This window comes from Perca flavescens, chromosome 1 (genome assembly GCF_004354835.1).
Source record: "Perca flavescens isolate YP-PL-M2 chromosome 1, PFLA_1.0, whole genome shotgun sequence".
NCBI classification, from domain to species: domain Eukaryota; kingdom Metazoa; phylum Chordata; class Actinopteri; order Perciformes; family Percidae; genus Perca; species Perca flavescens.
Window position 1 is genome coordinate 27,828,151 of NC_041331.1, and position 19,269 is coordinate 27,847,419.

Below are 19,269 nucleotides of genomic sequence, written 5' to 3' on the forward strand. Positions count from 1 at the left end.
GTTTTTGAAGCTTGGCCTACAATAGGGATTAAACGTCAGGATATCTCAGCCTCTACTGCACCAATGTAGATTCTTTACTTCAATTATTTTTTTCTTGCCAGTTCCCCAACTTTATATTAGTGCAATACTAAAACACTGGAATAACCCTTAATTGCATCTTATTTTCTACTAATCATGCAGCAGCTTACAGGAAACACATGATACACATTTGGGCCAACTATTTGTGGCAGTATAATGCACTATTAAAGACAGCAATGCACCAATAAAAGAATAAAGAGAAGACTACAAGCTGATGTAAACAATTTATGTGTCTAAACATTTAAAGCAATGGTTTGGCATTTATATGTTTGTTAGGCTTTGAGGATAAAATTGTATTTCTACTGGGTTTGTAATACATGATTCACTGCTACACGTAACTATTCATGACACTTGCCTACTTGGATACTGACTACCTTATCACCTATCCCAAGACTTTGTATTGCATCTTCAGAAAATCTTTCTTGTCAGTCCCATCAGGGTCACGACACAAATTCAAACGTCAGAGTCAGCTGACTGACTGCTCTCTCTCCAGTCTTAGGAAGCTCAGCTGTTCCGAGTGCTGACCTCAGTGCTACGTGATCCACCAGGATTCTTTCAGTCATCACTCTCTCATTGGATCCAGTCACCTTTAGCTCCTTCTGTCTGTTACTTACACACCGTTCAGCCAACAGCAATTAATACTTTAAAAAGAAATACTCCTTAACCCCATCACCCTCCTAAGTGGTCTAAAACTCACATGACTATTAGATAGATCACCATTTGCACTGAATGCTGTGGGTTTTAAGTGAAAAATATGTTTTAAAAATAGGCTGGAAGACATTGGAGGATGGTTCATGACAGACAGAGAAAATGCAGAATCCCCTCCCCCACCATGGCATTCCTATACTTACCATCCCCTCTCTCCCACACACACACACACACACACACACACACACACACACACACACACACACACACACACACACACACACACACACACACACACACAGTTGCACCAGTGTCACTGTGCTTTTGAAGGATTTACTGAATGCTATTATGATTCAAAATAAGAATACATTTGCTGCTCTCCCTTTAGCTCACGGCTGCAACTCACAGTAGTCACTTCCGCCAATAAATGTCAGTCATCAACTCATGACCACACCAGCCTACGCATTCTGCACGGGTTGAAATTCCCATGTTAGCTGATACTGGTGTAATATGAGGTTGTGGAAAAGTTGGTGAAAAGAGCATCAGGAAGTGAAAGAGATACAGAGAGGGACAGAAATATCAAGAGACTTAAGGATAAAAGAGAGAATGAAACAAGTAAGAGATTGATCTCAGACGTTGAGGTTGGGCTTTCATATCGTGAATGCATGGCATGCAATGACATTGACACCGAAAATGACTTTGACCCCTGTAGCAGCCCTCTTGTGCCACTTAGTCTTTTTCTCCAACAAGCCTGTAAATGCTGTTTTTTTATGTTGGCACCATCTGAGGACAGAACTTGATTATTTAGATCAGAAGCTTCTGCAATTTGCTCGGGGCTTGCTAAGATTGTCAAACATATGTGGCAATATGGCTGTAGAGTGAACAGAAGCAGCAACATCTTATGAAAATATGAGTTAATGAACTGGTTCTCAAACTATGGTACAAGTACCACTGGTGGTACGCAAGCTTCTTCTAGTGGTACGCGGATGGAATCTCTGATATATTTAAAAAAAAAAATGAAATAAATTAATTTAAAAACATACTATAGAAATACTACAAAATTTCAAAAAATAAGTTTAGGTTTAAGTGTTATATTTTTTGTTTCAGTTTCAGCTTGCTACATGAGTGAGCATACATCCTTGATTAGTTACGAGCTGTGATGGCAAGATTGTAAGCAGCGGATGAATGGTTCAAAAACACTGCAATTGTGGCTCCAAACAGGAACTATTAGAGTGAAGTGTGGATGAGGAGGAGAATATTTCGAGCAGCCCTGTTGAAACGAGTAATGGACGAGCACAAGTGCTAGTCGCAGCGGCAGTGAAGTCTCCACAGCACTTGCTTGCAACAAACAATTCAAAACAGTAAGGAGATATGACCTGAGTTACCTCAAATTTGGATTCATTTAGAGCGGGACGGAGGAAGTACAGCGTGGCTGTGGCTTTTAATTGTTTTTAGGAATAAACCGGCCTCCTGCGTGAAGTGGCCGTAGCTGCTACTCTAGTTTAACGTGGGCCATAATGGTGCCACTTAGAGAGACTAATGTTTTCTGAAGTCGTACATGGTGAAAAAAGATTGAGAACCACTGATTTACTGGAAACGTGCCAATCATAAGAGACACAGAAGGTGATGTACTACATCCTGCAACTCGATCACAGCGTGCATTTTGCAGCTTATAAAACTTTCCTGGAAATTTGACCAATTCTGATCTATTCACAAAGAAGACATGATTATGTTACAGCAATTTGTGGCACTGTCTCAAAGGAATACGTCTAAAGTCTTGTTTAAGCATCCAAACCAGCAATGTTGAATGTCGTACTGAATATCCGAACAGGGCTTTACTGAATCTTTACTGTGCCCGCTCAGCTGCTGATTATACCTGGCAACTTGCATTCATGTGGCAAATTATTGCTCATTTGGTGTATTAGTTTCATACACCTTGTAAAAGCAAATCCCCACTGGCACTACTTCAGTGGTTTACATTTAGTCCTGTTGGAGCAGATCCTTGTGGATATACAGTTCATCTGGTATGTAGGCATTTTTCATGTTTTTACAGATGACTGTAAACATTACTAACACATTTCTACCTAAGGCTTGATTTGGTGACTACAAACAACCTTGCTCGGATAAAACCCTGACTCATGGTGTCATTTACACATCTCTTCTAAGAAGTCTTTTGATCAAGATACAATGAGAGCCCTGAAAGGTATATTGACCTGGAAACTTGTGTTTTATTGTGTATTTATAGATGCTCAACTGATGATACTGCCCAGTACACTGCTGTGGCTTGTAACATCCATGGACAGGCCTCTAGTCAGGCCTCCGTCATTGTCAAGAGTAAGTCCTGAATACCCTTTATCTGATGTTGTAGTGTGATGTGTATCATACAGTCCCACCAGAACATGCTGATTGGCAAGTCTGAATGCATTAAAGCCAGGTTTGTCCAGTTCTGGTTTGCATTACCAATTGCAAGAGGGTATCTGTGGTTTCTATATAAGTCTTGAAATAGCTAAAAGATTACATCTAATTATTGGAGGTCACATTTTCAATTCACAATGGCAGCTCTTCACCCTTAACTTAAAGATATTTTTTGGACACATTTAATGGTAAACATAATGAGTCACAGGACCAACTCTGGGTGAAATGCATTGTTACTTAATATCAGTTATATTAATAACAATTCTAACATTTCTAGTGATTGTTAAATTTCTTAGCACTTATTGCAACTGGCTGCTGTTAATAATGATGCTTTTTTTATCATGTAGGGTTCAGGGAGGAGGAGGAGTCCTGTTCATATGCATGGTTGCCTTACACAGGTAAGCATCATAATTAGTAGTATGTGAAGCAACAAGCCGTTACCGACAGACCTGATCCCATCTCTCTCTCATTCCCTGTCACCCCCCTCTCCCCCCCAATCTCTCAGCTGCCATGCTTCCCAAGATCCACTACACTAAAATCAACATTACTTTTCTGGAGAAGTTTGGGCCAGTGTTTGCCACTGAGGGAGAATCTACCAGTCTGACTGCTACCATGACCCTGAACCCCAACCTGGCCAACCTGCAGCCTGAGGCACAGTGGTATAGAGATGGTAATTGTTATGAAGTAGCATTTTATGACAAAGTTATTACACTTTAATTGCTGGTAATATACACTGCCTGCCACCACGACTACCAGACCCAATCTAGTCGACATGAAGCCAGAGGCACAGCAGTGGAAAAATGGTAATATGTTACAGACACCATTTTCATTGCTAACTAATTATAATGAAAGTAGTTAAATACACTCTGGCGATATACCCCCAATTTATGAGTAGTTTAATTTGCTATGTGTGTCTGTAGACCTTAAATAAAAGGGACCATGTGGGATAAAAGCAAATTGTAATAGGTTCATCTTTTAAATTCAAAATCACTACATGTAATCAAACCTCATGAATGTATACATATTGCTACATTAATTAAGAATGGAGGTTTCTAAAAAAATGATCCTGTCTCATTTCCAGACACACGTCTGTTTGACTCTAAATGGGTGAAGATTGACACTGGCAGAGGAGTCACCACATTGACTCTTCCAAACCTCTTCAAAGATGATGAAGGCCTTTACACACTACGCATGGTCACTAAAGGAGGCAGCGCAGAACACAGTGCATTTGTCTCTGTCTCAGGTAACAGAGACTCATACTGGGTTTTTATTTCATTGTTATTGATTTCTTGTTAACATGATGCAACAGAGTTTACAGAACTACTTATTTAAATATGTGTTATATACTTACAATATGATTATTAAAATGTCACTGTCACTTCCTGTGTAGATGGTCCTCCCCCAGTCCCTGGTGCACCTGGCGCTCCTATGGACATTAAGATCCACGATGCCAATAGAGACTATGTCATTGTGTCATGGAAGCCCCCAAATACCACCACAGAGGGACCAATCCTGGGATACTTTGTGGACAAGTAGGAGTTATTGACATAAACACCATAAATTGTTAAACTGACCAACATAAAGACTGATTACTATATGTAAGTCATTCCTTAGAGTTTGCTTGACTATCTGTACATATGAAGGGGTTATTGTCTTTAGGTACAGCACAGGGAATCCTTCCTTTTTTTCTACAATGGACTATTGTACTGTACTTATCCATTTTAAGTTCTACTCTACTTTAAACTCCTTTTCTCATTTTCCTGTCTCTTTTCATTTTGTAGATGTGAGGTTGGAACTGAAAACTGGACCCAATGCAATGAGCACCCCATTAAGATTTGTAAATACCCAGTGTCTGGGCTTTTTGAAGGACACTCCTACTACTTCAGAATCAGAGCAGTCAACTCACAAGGAATCAGCAAAGCATCCCGCATGTCTGATCCTATCGCTGCAATGGACCCCACTGAGTTTGAGAGGCTCCATGGTGGGTTTAACTGGATTAGTATAGAGAAATGTCATCCCTGCCTTTTATCTATCTATAAATTGCAGGAACATATGTCTGTCTGTCTGTCTGTCTGTGTGTTATGCGCGTATCTCTCAAACTGTTAGTCCGATGGATTTCAAACTTGACAGGTGTCTTGCTACGGACACGAGTAAGTGCAGTGCCAAGTTGCCACGTTGTTTGGATTAGAAATGAAAAAGATACAAGAGACAACAAGTGGCAGTGAGATGTATCTGTATATGTGTGTCCGTGTTTGGGGGGGAAGGTAACCTGCACATCAAACACAGACGCCACATGCAGAACGCTTTACAACATGGGGGGTACTCTTTTCCTGTTATTGTATTAAATTGCTGTGAGCTGGCAGAACACAACGTAATCTCTGAGATTATTCCTTCAGAGCGCTGTGCAATGCGAGAAAATCTCAGAGTTGAACCGGGCAGACACATCAGTTTTTTATCAGACTCACCCTGGGTCAGGTTAATTAAGTCTACTGCTAACTTACAACACTAATAACATTACCGTCGCCAAAATACCCGCTAATCAAATCCATATTTACCGTTAACCATCAAGCCACTAAACCTGTATGGAAATGAACACCTCTGCTGAAGTGTTAAATTTGTTAACGATCACACGACACAAGACAACACTCTCTCTCTCTCTCTCTCTCTCTCTCTCTCTCTCTCTCTCTCTCTCTCTCTCTCTCTCTCTCTCTCTCTGCGTGCGTGCACACACACACACACACACATACACGCACACACACACACACACACACCATCTGGTTCTGGTGGTTGATTAACGCAGATATGTGCTGATTAGCTCTTATAACGGGCCGGGTGGGTAGCGCACTGCCATGAGTCCATGACGCTAATGTCTGATTGCTCCACATTGTCAATGTGATATTTTGTGATTACATTCTGAATCTTCCCCGTTCTCTGTCAGGTAAATATAGTAGTACAATGTCTTCCTCTGATGTAGACGTAGCCTACACTGTAAGTCAGTAGTAGGCTATACAGTGGGGTTGCATATTAAGTGGTTTGGGGTCCTTCTGTAAGTAATTCTGGGGTACAATTTGGTTTTGAAGAATTCTACAAGCAGCAATACCAAAGGCCAAGCAGTTCCAAACAGGCACATTTTCAACGGGCATTGCACTAGCATTACATAATTTAAAGACTTGAAGAAATGTGTCCTGTAGTAACTGACATGCCAAAAGTGGCTGCTGTTTTGGTATGCTTGTATGGAATCTAAAGTAATGATTTCTGACATTATCATATCAATAAATGTCTGTTTTGCTACTTTCTCTTACTGACTGGACACAAAGCAGGTAAATCAGATCTGTAGATGTCACAAGTTGTGTTGATGAGATGTGGTTGAAGTGCAGTTATTCTGCTGCTCTATTACAGCATCACTGAATTATAAAAACCTTAAAATTATGGTTTAATGTAAATAGTTTACATTTTACTCACTGTAAATTCAGGTTCAATTCAAGTTCACATTTTCTCTTTTTATCTTACATGACATTCTGCAGAATTTATTGCGCGTCTGATAATTTTGCTTCACTGACCAAACTGCTTTGTTAGACTCAGTTACATCTAAGGGTCGTTGTACAAAGTATGGTTTATGTTTGAATAATGTGCCCTTCCTTGATTAGTGCAGCCTTAAAAATGACTGGTCCGTTGTCATCAACATAAACAAACAATTTGACTAAATGAACAATAAATGCAGTTCTGTAACTTTAACATGAACCTAAAGCAGATGGGTGATAATGTTTTTTTTTTTTTATCTTCCTGTAGCCAAAAAACTTGGAGGAAAACTAGATGTTGTGTCTTACCATGATGATGTTGAAGGTGAGTTTTTCCTCAAATGAATACATATCTATATTATATATAATCTCTATAATATCCTTCTAGTTATATTTATGTACATAGTAGGAGAAAACAGTGGGTATTTCACAGTGCAAGTATGTATACAACATCTGTGTATGTGTGTGTGTGTGTGTGTGTTTGTTTAGCTGACGGAAAGCCCCCAGGTGCTCCATCAGGAATTTATGCCTCAGAAACAGACAGGACATATGTTGTCCTGAGCTGGAAAGCTCCTGCGTATTCCAGCAAGGCTCCCATGTGGTACTACATAGAAAAGGTAACAAACAATGTCACACTGTCACCAATGCTGCTTCACACCGTAAAACTACCTTTCTAGTAGTGTAAGAATGCATGTTCTTCTGTATTTGAAAGCCCCTCCTCCCCTAGTAAATCTGCAATATAGTTTGAAATGAAGAGGTCAAAGGCTGTTGTTGGGTGCTTGTGTGCGCACATTTCTTATCCTCCTTTTTCTCCTTGGAATTCTAGGGGAGGATTAAAATAACAGGATTACTTAATCAGAGGCACATTAGAATGGTTTGAATAAGTACATAAATACTGTACACTGCTTTATTTGGTCCTACAATATTAATATCATTCATAAGCTGACGTTTGTGTTAAATACCTCAATTTTGGTGCCAAAGAAACAACCATTTAACCTGTATATGACAGTATACACTACTATTCTTTGCTTCTGTAGAATACATTATGTTTCCATGTGTGATGAAAATAGTTTTCCTTCTGCAGCTTTCTGAACTGCACTAGATCTTACAAGTGTGAACTGACTAGATTAATCTAAACAATTACTAAAGATTTGCATTCAGGCTAAAATGTAGCACATCGCATTATGTGTGGATGTATAGTAACATAAGGTATGCTTTCTCTCTCTCTCTCTCTCCCCACAGTGCATGGCAGACAGTGGTGCGTGGCAGCGTGTTAACACTCAGATTCCTATTCGCTCTCCCCGTTATGCTGTCTTTGACTTGGCAGAGGGAAAACAATATAAGTTCAGAGTTCTGTCTGCCAATATGTATGGAGCCAGTGAGCCATCAGAGCCAACTGGACCGATTGAGACTCAGGAACTCAAAGGTATTTTTCTGTCAATTTCCTTTCATTGTTACAAACATTTTTACAGTGGAATAAATCCGCACTTAAGCTGCTGTTGTGTTTTTGTCATTTATTGTACATATTTACACTTGCTATTTTTTGTTGTCTTCAGGTGTGCCATCTGCTCCCGGTCAGGTGATTTCTACCAGGGAAACAAACACCTCTGTCCTCATCCAGTGGGCTCCTCCAAAGGAACCCAACAATCTGATTGGCTACTACATCGACCAGTGTGTTAAAGGGTCTAAGGACTGGACCTCGGCCAATCACAAACCTCACAAGAACACTAAGTATGTTTTCAACTAAACAAAAACATGTCTTTCTTTGATTTTTGGTTATAGCGTACAAAAGTGATACTCATGCATGTGATTCTGTTTGTGCAGGTTTGTGGTTAGTGGTCTGACCACTGGAGAAACCTACGTGTTCCGTGTCCAGGCTATCAATGAGCTGGGGCTTAGTGATGAATCCCAGGAGTCTGCACCTCTGACTGTTAAGGCTGCCCTAAGTCAGTATTGGCATATTTTTTGATCATTGTTATTGATGATGATGGTGACAATGATGATTATCTGCTTTGTAATGTCTTGCTGCTGGACTGTGATAATGATTTTGAAGGTTGCGAAGTACAGTTATTGTAATTATAAGTATCATAATTCACAACTGCCTTTTCAGCCCACCCCTCTGCTCCTTACGACATTGCACTGCTGAACTGTGACGGCCATTCAATGGTTCTGAACTGGAAAAAGCCTTCTCACTCTGGAGGAGCAAACATCAAGGAGTATTATGTGGACAAAAGACGCAGCGGAACAACCATGTGGAGGGAGGTTCACATCCCACCCATCACAGAAAGACTTTATAAGGTACAATAATGTCTGCTGTTCAGCTTACCTAAAGCGTCAAAACACACTGAAGAGGGAGCAACAATTTTAGCATAAATTGGATACAAGTACTTAAGTTAGTTGTTCTCTGATACTACAACAAAACGTAAGTCACATACCTACTTTCTTTTAACTATAGTTTGGTTTTCCACATTCTAAGAAAAATATCTGGGTCAGATTGGATTACTGGATACACTCATTCACTACAACTCTCCACTATTTCACGCTGGATCGGCTTGTGTGAGTTTGAAAGGTGTCTTGCTTATTGTTGATCACCATGTTAGTAACCATGGTAAAAAAAAAAACTGACAGGTGGAGGGCTTGACAGAGGGAGCAGTCTATCAGTTCCAGGTGTATGCAGCCAACCTGGCTGGCCTCGGAGGAGCTTCTAAACATTCAGCCGACTTCAGCTGTGAGGCCTGGACTATGCCGGAGCCTGGTTAGTAAATCTTCTGACTGACTTGTCACACTGTCATACTTTGCAATTTGCCTAAAAAATATGAAGCTCATACAAGTACGGTATATGGCAATCATACTCATGTGTACCAAATAGCCTTGAGAATAGGGAGTAAGAGAGTGAATAATGTCATTGGATTGTCCACACAAATACAATCAAATACAAATGTGGGTTTGTGTCTCTTCTTCTCTCGTTCTGTGTGTCCTTTAGGCCCTGCCTATGACCTGACTTTCAGTGAAGTGAGAGATAATTCATTGGTGGTTGAGTGGAAAAAGCCTGTCTATGCTGGTTCTGGACCAATTACAGGTTATCATGTTGAGTATGCCAAGAAGGGCACTTCTGACTGGACCACAGCCAATGAGACAGCTCTCAGTCACCGCTTCCTCAAGGTGAGAGCATCTTCAATATGGTTTATAGTTAATCTACGTAAGGGTTACCAGTATGATTATTTATCTGAATTTCTTCCATATAATAGTATCTTAATACATTGCAATTTGACATAAAAGTTTTGTGGAGCTGAAATAATAAGTTGAATAATTGATTAGTTGATAATCAATACATTTTCATAATTGATAAATTGTTTGTTCTTTTTTTAAGCAAAAATATATTTGGTTCCAGCTCAATTGTGAATGTGTGCTGAATTTCTTAGTCTTCTATGACTGTACACTTAATATTTTTAGGCCTGTTGGTCAACTTGGGCTTTAGGAAATTATGATGGCCAATTTTTACTGTTGTCTGACATTTTATAGACTAACAATGAATCGACCGATTTATCAATAATTCAAATAATTGTTAGTTTCAGTCTTTAAGTTATGCCATAACCGTTTAAATTTGTTAAAGTTTTTCTTAATCAGACATGTGTTACAAAGTGTAAAAAAGACACAGAATATAACTTGATTTAACTTTGTAAAATAGTATTTTGGATAAACTTGATGCTGGTGTAATAATGTCAGCACTGCTGAAACAAGTTAAAACTGTTCTACCCGTGCTCCTGATCCTACATTGTATGTTGCTTATGTTAATATGTTCAGTTCTGTGCGTCTCTATACTTTTGTCTCTCCATCGGATCCTGTTCGCTATAATATTATTTTCAAACTTCCATACATTACATTTGAGCCTTCTGGACCAGACTATAGTGTTTTATTAAGCCTATTGTACAATGCAGTGATACACTTATATTAAACTAGTGCCCTTTATTTAGAGAGTGTGGCCAACTCAAATCATGGTTGCCATATTGGATACCAGTGTAGCTAACCCTATGGGGCGAATATGCTATCTTGAAATAAATCGCTTATTTTCACCATCAACAGGCATATACATGTTATTATCAACGTTTGTCAATATGTAAAAGGCCCTTACAGAAATATTCCAGTGTATATTTACCTTCTATATCGTAAATGGCCCTAAAAAAAATGCCCATTGTAGTGAGGGACCACGTCGTTTGTTTACCTTTCTAATGTCCGCCAGCATACAGGCTAACTATAGCTAGCTTTGTGTGTAACGTAACACAAACCCACCCATCTCAGAGGAGTGAAACTCAATATTTCATTCAATAAAATTATGATACAAAAGGAGCACTAACGCCACAAGTCTTATGTTGACAACGTGGACGCAGATATAGGAAACTCCGAAGGCAGTTGTAATATTTGCCGCGCAAACATTAGCAAACATTGGCGTAGCGTTAGCTAGCTGTCTAAACTTCTGAAAAGCCGAACATCCCTGTCCAAGCTGTGTTTCACTTTCCCTCCAATATTATTATGAACATAATAAAGACAGCTGGACTCAGTCGAGACCAAAAGCCATATGACTATGGCAAGATCACAAGCATTTAGGTACATGGAGTGCTAGCAAAAAAGCTAACGCTAGCATAAGGCATGGCTAACTTCAAACTTCATTCATTTCTTAAGCAGTGTTAGCACTTTTTTTGACAGCATGGTACACATTAACTATGGTATTACTATATTTGTCCTATGTAATTTGTTATCATAAGAGAGAAATTGACATTTACCTCTCACAATAATGAACAGCTCCCATACTTTTTGCCTTTTTGGTTCACAGGGGGACTTGTGAAATCTTTTGCCGCTTCCCTGTCTTTCATGGCAGCCAAACACACAACAGTTGGGCATTTTTTCAGTGATCGGAACCAATCGCATAATGGGATAGCTCAAAACATTTGATTCCCTAGTTGGCCACACTCTCTAAATAAAGGGCACTATATTAAACTGTGTGACACTGACATCCAGTGGATAAAGTAAACAGTTACAGGCTGAGCAAAGCTAAGAAGGTAGATGACAGTGCTTGGTTTTAGAATGAAAAGTGGTAGCAATTGAATCTCAAATGTGACACAGGCCGTCACCTTATCAAAATTATATGTATTTGAGTACCGTGTAATGCAAATAATATTTACCAGTCTAATAAAACAAGGGTTGCAAAACAGTACAGAATAATTATGAGTGAATACAAATTATGTGAATCTATTTATTACTAAAATCTTGTATATGACACATTTTGCAGTAGCTGCTGGATCTCAGAAGTGATACTGCTGTCACTTTCTCATCTGCCAAATAAGTTACCTCAGAAATCTACTGCAACAGAGTTAATGCCAGTTATTGTCAAGATTGCCCAAACTGATGGCACCAGTTTAGAAAAAAAATTATAAATATACTCCCTTCACCAACACCATAGACAGTATATAGACCAACACTAGGTTTTCTTGTGTGTTTGTTTCCTAGGTAACAAGTCTGGAGGCGGGCACTAGCTACGTGTTCCGAGTGCGTGCGGTCAACGCTGCAGGAGTGGGTATGGCCTCAATGGCCTCTGATCCCGTGACTGCCAAGGCTTTGGAAGGTAACATTTATTCACAAACAGTAGGAGATTATCAAAAATGTGTCCTCAATTTATGAAAAAGGCATCCATTTGAAAAGACGCAACATAGCCAACACATGGCTTCGCTAAATTGGAATTGTGCACTCTTTTTGAAAGTGCTAGAGGCAAAATGAAAGTGGGGAACGAAAAAGACAGTTCCACCAAAATATAAAATCTACCGTCAATTCCTTCTGTGCCTTCTTTTGGAGACTGAAATGGGTGCAGTTTAAAAAGTTGTGTGTGTTTGTCTATGTGTATTCAAGGATCCCAGGAGGTATCCTGTGTTGTGGATGAGAAGTCAGGTGACATTGTTCTGTCATTCGAGTCCTGCCAATTAAACGAGGGCTCTCAATTCATCTGGAAGAAAGATTATAAAGAAATTACAGATTTCTCCAGAGGAGTGATTAAGACCGAAGGCAGCCAGTAAGACCACACACACTCAAATATTTTTGTGTACACATGTGAACAATGTGAATACTGTGAAGAAAATGCATTTTAAAATCTTAAATGTGCACCATCTGTCTGTCTGTGTCTCTCTCCTGCCCTGCATCGTAGTTCAAAGCTGATCTTTAAGAATGCAGAGAAAGAAGACTTTGGGACATACTCTGTTTCTGTCACCAAAACAGAGGGAGTGTCATCCAGCTATACAATCTCTGCTGAAGGTAGGATTTATCAATCACTGTGTAAGTGGGGCTCTGGTGCTTAACCACCCGGCTGAACTCTGGCTTTTAAAATGTACAGAAATGAAATCCAACACGAAAAATTCTCTCTGCATCCTAAACTTTTGAATATATTATGTTTCAGTTATTGACAGCCTAGACTGACAGATGTCAACATTATTCCTGTTGACATACATCATTTTGAATGAATTTGATATTCCATCTGTTAAAGTTGTGCATGCAAATATTCATATTTCATGCCTTGATCATTGAACATCTGTACTGCAAAACATCCACACATTAAAACTGCACTATTTATCGAAGAACTGAGGCGATGTGTATGATGAAATCAAGATGAAAGCAATGAGACAGTGAATAAAAAACAATCTCATTGGCATGTAGGCAAGAAACAATTTCATTACACATCTGATGAATACTGGGGGGCTGTGTGTGTGTGTGTGTGTGTTGTGTGTGTGTGTGTGTGTGTGTGTGTGTGTGTGTGTGTGTTTTAAAACAGCATCTTCATGGCAAAGGGCTTTATGTCGAGGCTATACCATTATTATTCAGTGCACCTTACACTGATTGCTTCCCATTTGGCCTACAGTTTTTTCAGCCTAACTCGCAAGATTTTCCAAACTCCTATTATACAAGGTTCGATTTCTTTCCCTTATATCAGGTACGTGAGAAGGCTTCACTAACCAGCCATAAGAATAATGTATTGTCTTTCCTAAGTGTCTGTGCATTTATCTGCCTCTTAAACACAATCACAGTAGTGACCTCTCCAACTCCAAACTTGGTACTTGAAACACCCGTCAAAGTACATGATAAAATTAATCTCTGTACTGTGTTTGAGATGCATTTTAATTACTTGTTTGTGCCCATTGTTGCATGAAATGAATACGCTGTCTCTTTATGTTTCAGAGTTGGCAAAGATGCTGGCACTCAGCTATGATATCAGACACCCAAGTAGGTATCTCTGGCTGACTCTTTCAATCTTTCATAATCTGTTTCTCTTTGTCCCTTTTAATCTCTCTTCTCTCACACTTTTTCCTCTGCTCCGTCTGATTTACCCTCTCTCTCTCCATTTATCAGTTTCTCCCTTTCATGCCTTCATTTTGCTTTGTTCTGACTCGCTTTGAACCTTTCAGATTTCTTTTTTTTTCTTTTCGGATTTCTCTTATTTGATCCAAAAAGTCTTACCTGCTTTTACATCACCTGCCTAACCACTATTCACCTCACCTTTTGCCTCCTCTCCCCTCTCTCTCCTCTCCTGTTACTAATAAAGTACACCAGTTTGGTCAAGTTATTAGTACATAAGTGTAATAATGTTTTTGAACCTGTAACCTTTCTTTCTCCTTTTCTCTCCTCTAGTCATCCCGCTGAAGTCAGAGTTGGCCTATAAGATTTTGGAGAGAGGCAGAATGAGGTTCTGGCTGCAGGCTGAAGAGATTTCTTCCAATGTCACCTACAAATTCTTTGCCAACAACAAGGAACTGTCTGGAGCTGATGTAAGATACACTGTACTGTAGTTTAGGGCATGGACACACATTAGGGAGAAATGGAAATAAATTACTTTCTGGCTTCAAGCTGAAAGAATTATCTGTCTTCCCTTGATGTACGCTGACCATAATTCAGTCAGCTGCATGTTGCAGCATTAAAATCACAATAAAGAAAGTATCCATATTCACAACAGCCAACTCTATTTTTCTGCAGCCCAACAAGATGGGTCATGATGTCTCTTCAGGTATTATTGAGTTCATCATGGACCATTTCACTGAGGAAAATGAGGGGACATTTACCTGCATGATCACAGATGGAGGAGGCAAAGCACAGAGCTCCCTGGTTCTGATAGGAGATGGTAAGAGAGGCCAGGTCTGATTTCTCACTACCAGCATCTCCACTGTCTTTCTTAACTGGTCAAACAACATACAGTATACAGCCCTGCTACTGATGACAATCTACCACCTAAGAACGTTGGACAATAACACATTTTTTCACTAAGGTTTTACAGTGGTATTAAATCACAACCATAACAACCAAGCTGTTGATGCAGTATGATGAGTCTACGGGTGCAAAAAGGACTTTTAAAAATCCTTATTTTCCTGCTTACTAACAGTGGATATAATAATAATACATTTTATTTATATTGTGCCATACATGGTATTCAAAGACACTTTACAGTAAAGCCAGCACATTAAGCACATCAAAAATAGATGAAGCAATGAAACAAACACATAAAACAAGCATATTAAAAGCAAGTGAAACATTAAAACCAACAACTAACAGTGTATAATATGTGAGACTATTGAAGGTGGAAGGCTAATCTGAAGAGGTGTGTTTTGATGAGTGATTTGAAAGTGTCCAGCTCAGTAGAGTCACAGATGCGTAGAGATGCGGGAGGTAGTTCCAGAGGGAGGGGGCGGCACCCCAGGATATGCTGGCAAGCCTCAGCCAAGATGAACACAGCCTGTTGAGACATGTAGTATAAAGTATATACAGTATGTGCTTAACTTACTCCATCTCTAGCATAAGAGACTACATTAAGAAACTGTATTCAGTTGATGAATGCAAAGGTGGGTTTGAAGCCATTGTGTATGAAGGACACTTAGAGATTCAAATGAAGAAGCCTGATTTCATAAATTATGATTCAACTCTCATACAGAGGTCTATTTGCTAGCTAATCCACTGACAGAATCTGTAGCAACTACTGGCAACGCTTTGATCTTTTAATTATCCTGTGTTTACGTGTATCTGTATGTGCACACAGCTTTCAAAGCAGCACTGGCGGAGGCTGACTACCAGAGGAGAGAATACATCAGAGTCAAGGAGGGTAAGAAATACAAAACATCATCCACTCTTAAGCTTGTATGAGCTTCTACTCTACTTAGGCTGAGACCAGCTCACCACTATGTTGCCTAGGAAACAACTAATCTAATGATGAGTGTACAGGAAAGTAACAGACCTGCATTACTTTTTTATGTAAACAATATTTTTACACATACAAAACTAATAAAAAATAAAAGTCACAAAATGATCATAAACTTACACAACTATTAGATCAATATGAATAAATTGTTTTGTCTTTCCTTGAAATGTAATTTCCCCTCGCGGGATTAATAAAGTATGTCTTAATCTTAATCTAAATCAGTCTATCTAAAGCAAGGTAGGTTGCAATCTCCTTCAGCCAGAAATTCACAGAAACTATTTGCATATTTTCTATTTGCAATCATTCTCCTGGCCTGAAGGAATCTAAAAGTCTATCAGCATTGGCTGCTTAGAATTGACAACTAAGTTCTCTGGGTGTATACCTAAAATGCATAGCTTCACTTGGAGGCGAACATTCTTACCTTTTTTCTTAGTAATACTTTCCCAAAATGACTTACATTTGAGCATTCCCAAACACAGTTGATGATAGAACCTGCATTACTTTAAGTTGGAGTTGAAACCTTAAAACGTAAAAATGACCCATTTGAAATGGCTCGCTACATGACAAAATAAGTCCCAAATTAAAAAATGTGTAGATCAGCTACCACACGTGCAAGTGTTTCCATAGTGGTATTTTGCATTAACAATTTTAACATTATAGTTGTGCATATAAGGCAGGTAATATAGCTCATACAGTCAAGATCCATAAGTAATTTGTTTTTAGCTCATGTTTTCTCTGGGCCTTTCTCTCCTGCCTTTATCCACCACAGGTCCCCACTTCAGTGAGTTCCTGACACTTCAAGTTGGAGACGACTGCTCTGTCAGTTTGGTCTGCAAGGTAATCACAGCTAAATCAATCAATAATTCTTGAATATTTACACTCTAAACAAATGGGAGTCTGACTTCTGTGGATAGCTGATTATCCATTCTAGGAGGCTGAGTGCAGGGTTTAAAAAATACTGTGTAATAATAAGGTCCAGATTGAAAATAACCAGAATTACACTGTCAGGATTTCTTTTTGACTTTGTTAACATGAAGCACATAATTAAGACCATTTTGAAATGAAAGTATTGTTCATATCCCTTGAGACAGTCTGATGCCAACATCTGTTTAATCTGTTTGTCAGTTTAGCCCAAACAACGGCATTTTGAATAATTTTGAAAAACATATGCAGTACATTAAGTGGGTGGATGTTGTGACCACAGTATACAGAGCAGGCATTAACTTCTTTCTTTTCAAGCATTAACCATTTTGCCGAAATAGGCTTAATTTGTAGTTGGTGTCAGTGCTAAGTTAGGGTACAATATATTTATTAAAAATGACTACAGGCCAAAGTTCTCTTGAGGGAAAGAGTGGATTTTTTTATCCGTGAGATGGGGTGACACCACATAAAGTGAATATTCCACACTTCACTGACTTAAATTAGTATCTGGTAATGAGTTATAAAATCTGAGGTGTGCAGCATTAATGGCATTGCTAACAGGCTTCTCTGAGGTGGAACTATATATACACAGAACCTCTCTAATGGCCAAGTGTTAAATAGCCCTGTTTGCCATGAAAAGATGAGTTGCAACACATTGAACTTTGGACTTATAAGTGACTTTTAGAGATAGATTAATGGGGATAATGCAAAAATGCAATTCTGAGACTTAATTTGTGTCATTACGATTTGATGATCTGATAGATACAAGCTATAAAAGAATCAAACACCTCTCTTCTTATTTAATTAAGTTGTATAATGTTTTAGTAATATGTGTGATTATGTTTTCTTATTGCAGGTTGCTAACTTGAAGAAGGAATCAGCGTTCCACTGGTATAAAGAAGACACAGAGATCATCCCTGATGTAAAGCCTGACCTGGGATCAGGAGTCTGTAAACTGCCTATTAAACTGGTAATTTCTCTTTTGTAATGTTAAATCTTCTGAATTCGAGGAAACCAGATAGAGTATTATTATTTCTATGCACGGTTATACATGCACATACCAGGATGAAGCATAGCATAGTGGCTTTACTTAGTCAAGGCATGGATGCTGTATTTTTTGTTTGTTTCTCTGAGGATCCAAAAACAGGAACACAATGTGTTCAGATTTAGAATTCAACAAATCTGCATTCTCTATGTCCTCTACATGATTTTATGTGTTTCCTCCTTCCTTCCTACACTATGTTATGTGTCTTCTCCAGTTTTCTCTGAAGACAGCAGGAGTTTATAAGGCCACCATCAGTGATGACAGAGGAAAAGATATGAGCCAAATTGACATCTCGGGAAAAGGTAAACATATCTGTCTTGCTTAATTTATCTTGCTGATTAATTGGGGGAGTAATTCACTGACTTGCCAGCTGGCTGGTTTTCTAACTGAGCATAAACTGAAGAAAGAGCTTGTTGCTCATTAAAAACTTGGGAGACAGGAAAGAAATATGATCCAAATGTATACACTGTATCTGTATGTGGTAAACTAATGATTTTTTAAACAAAACAATCCCCAACTTTGTTTTTCCAACTACTGTATAAAAATAGTTCTTGCCATGTGACAATTCGCTCACCTGCTGGCTGTATTTATTCCTGAGAAAATCCATTTGAATGTTCTTATGTGAAAGAACTTAGGCTGATACTCTGTAGTACTTCAGCTTGTACTTTTGTATGTTTTGATGGCAGAACTGACTATTACTGTCAGATCCTCCTTTATCCCCTCTGTAATGGAGGTTAGTGTGTATTAAATCAGACCTTAAGGGAGAGATTATCTGACAGATACAGCTCTTCATACCCATTTTATTTTAATTGGGATGCTACCAAAGAGCAGAATTCAGAACACTCAGTTAATTGGTTAATAATGGCAACAGGGATACTAAGTCACAGGGTATGGAGATAAATAAAACACCTTTCATTTGAACTTTTCCATACTGAGCTTTTAATGCAGCCACAAGAGGGCAGCATCATGACTTTCCCTTGTCCTGGCTCTTTCCCTGACCCATGTTTTTCTGCCTCTCTTCTAGTCTTTGACGATGCCATAAACAAGATCAGCCAACTAGCTGGTGTGTATCGGTCTTTTACACACACACACACACGCACACGCACACGCACACGCACACGCACACACAGACGCACACGCACACATATAATTAGTATCTCACTAACACATCCATATTAAAAATAATCACCATCATCATCATCTATCCACTGAAGGGATCAAGTACAAATTATCTAAACATGACACAATCACACCACATTGCTAAGAGATTTAGTAGATCCATCCCCAGGATCATATATTTCTGTTTATTAAAATCCCACTGCCCCACACACATACACACACACACACACACACACACACACACACACACACACACACACAGTGTGTCAATGTATCAGTGTGTGGCAGAAGTTGTCATGCTG

At 39.0% G+C, this 19,269-nt stretch overlaps 1 protein-coding gene across 1 annotated transcript in view; it reads left to right on the plus strand.

The window, feature by feature from the left end:
* Positions 1-19,269, plus strand: part of myom2b (myomesin 2b) — a 36,623-nt gene that overhangs the window by 6,465 nt on the left and 10,889 nt on the right. Inside the window, exons 6-30 of the mRNA XM_028588458.1 lie at positions 2,972-3,060; positions 3,489-3,539; positions 3,647-3,811; positions 4,223-4,384; positions 4,532-4,673; positions 4,923-5,122; positions 6,931-6,984; positions 7,149-7,276; positions 7,902-8,085; positions 8,216-8,390; positions 8,484-8,605; positions 8,770-8,957; positions 9,288-9,414; positions 9,643-9,821; positions 12,165-12,279; positions 12,561-12,720; positions 12,853-12,959; positions 13,878-13,922; positions 14,328-14,464; positions 14,670-14,814; positions 15,724-15,786; positions 16,652-16,719; positions 17,660-17,773; positions 18,063-18,150; positions 18,873-18,911. Of these exons, the coding sequence (XP_028444259.1) occupies positions 2,972-3,060; positions 3,489-3,539; positions 3,647-3,811; positions 4,223-4,384; positions 4,532-4,673; positions 4,923-5,122; positions 6,931-6,984; positions 7,149-7,276; positions 7,902-8,085; positions 8,216-8,390; positions 8,484-8,605; positions 8,770-8,957; positions 9,288-9,414; positions 9,643-9,821; positions 12,165-12,279; positions 12,561-12,720; positions 12,853-12,959; positions 13,878-13,922; positions 14,328-14,464; positions 14,670-14,814; positions 15,724-15,786; positions 16,652-16,719; positions 17,660-17,773; positions 18,063-18,150; positions 18,873-18,911 (3,047 nt within the window). The remainder of the gene's footprint in view (positions 1-2,971; positions 3,061-3,488; positions 3,540-3,646; positions 3,812-4,222; positions 4,385-4,531; positions 4,674-4,922; positions 5,123-6,930; positions 6,985-7,148; positions 7,277-7,901; positions 8,086-8,215; positions 8,391-8,483; positions 8,606-8,769; positions 8,958-9,287; positions 9,415-9,642; positions 9,822-12,164; positions 12,280-12,560; positions 12,721-12,852; positions 12,960-13,877; positions 13,923-14,327; positions 14,465-14,669; positions 14,815-15,723; positions 15,787-16,651; positions 16,720-17,659; positions 17,774-18,062; positions 18,151-18,872; positions 18,912-19,269) is intronic.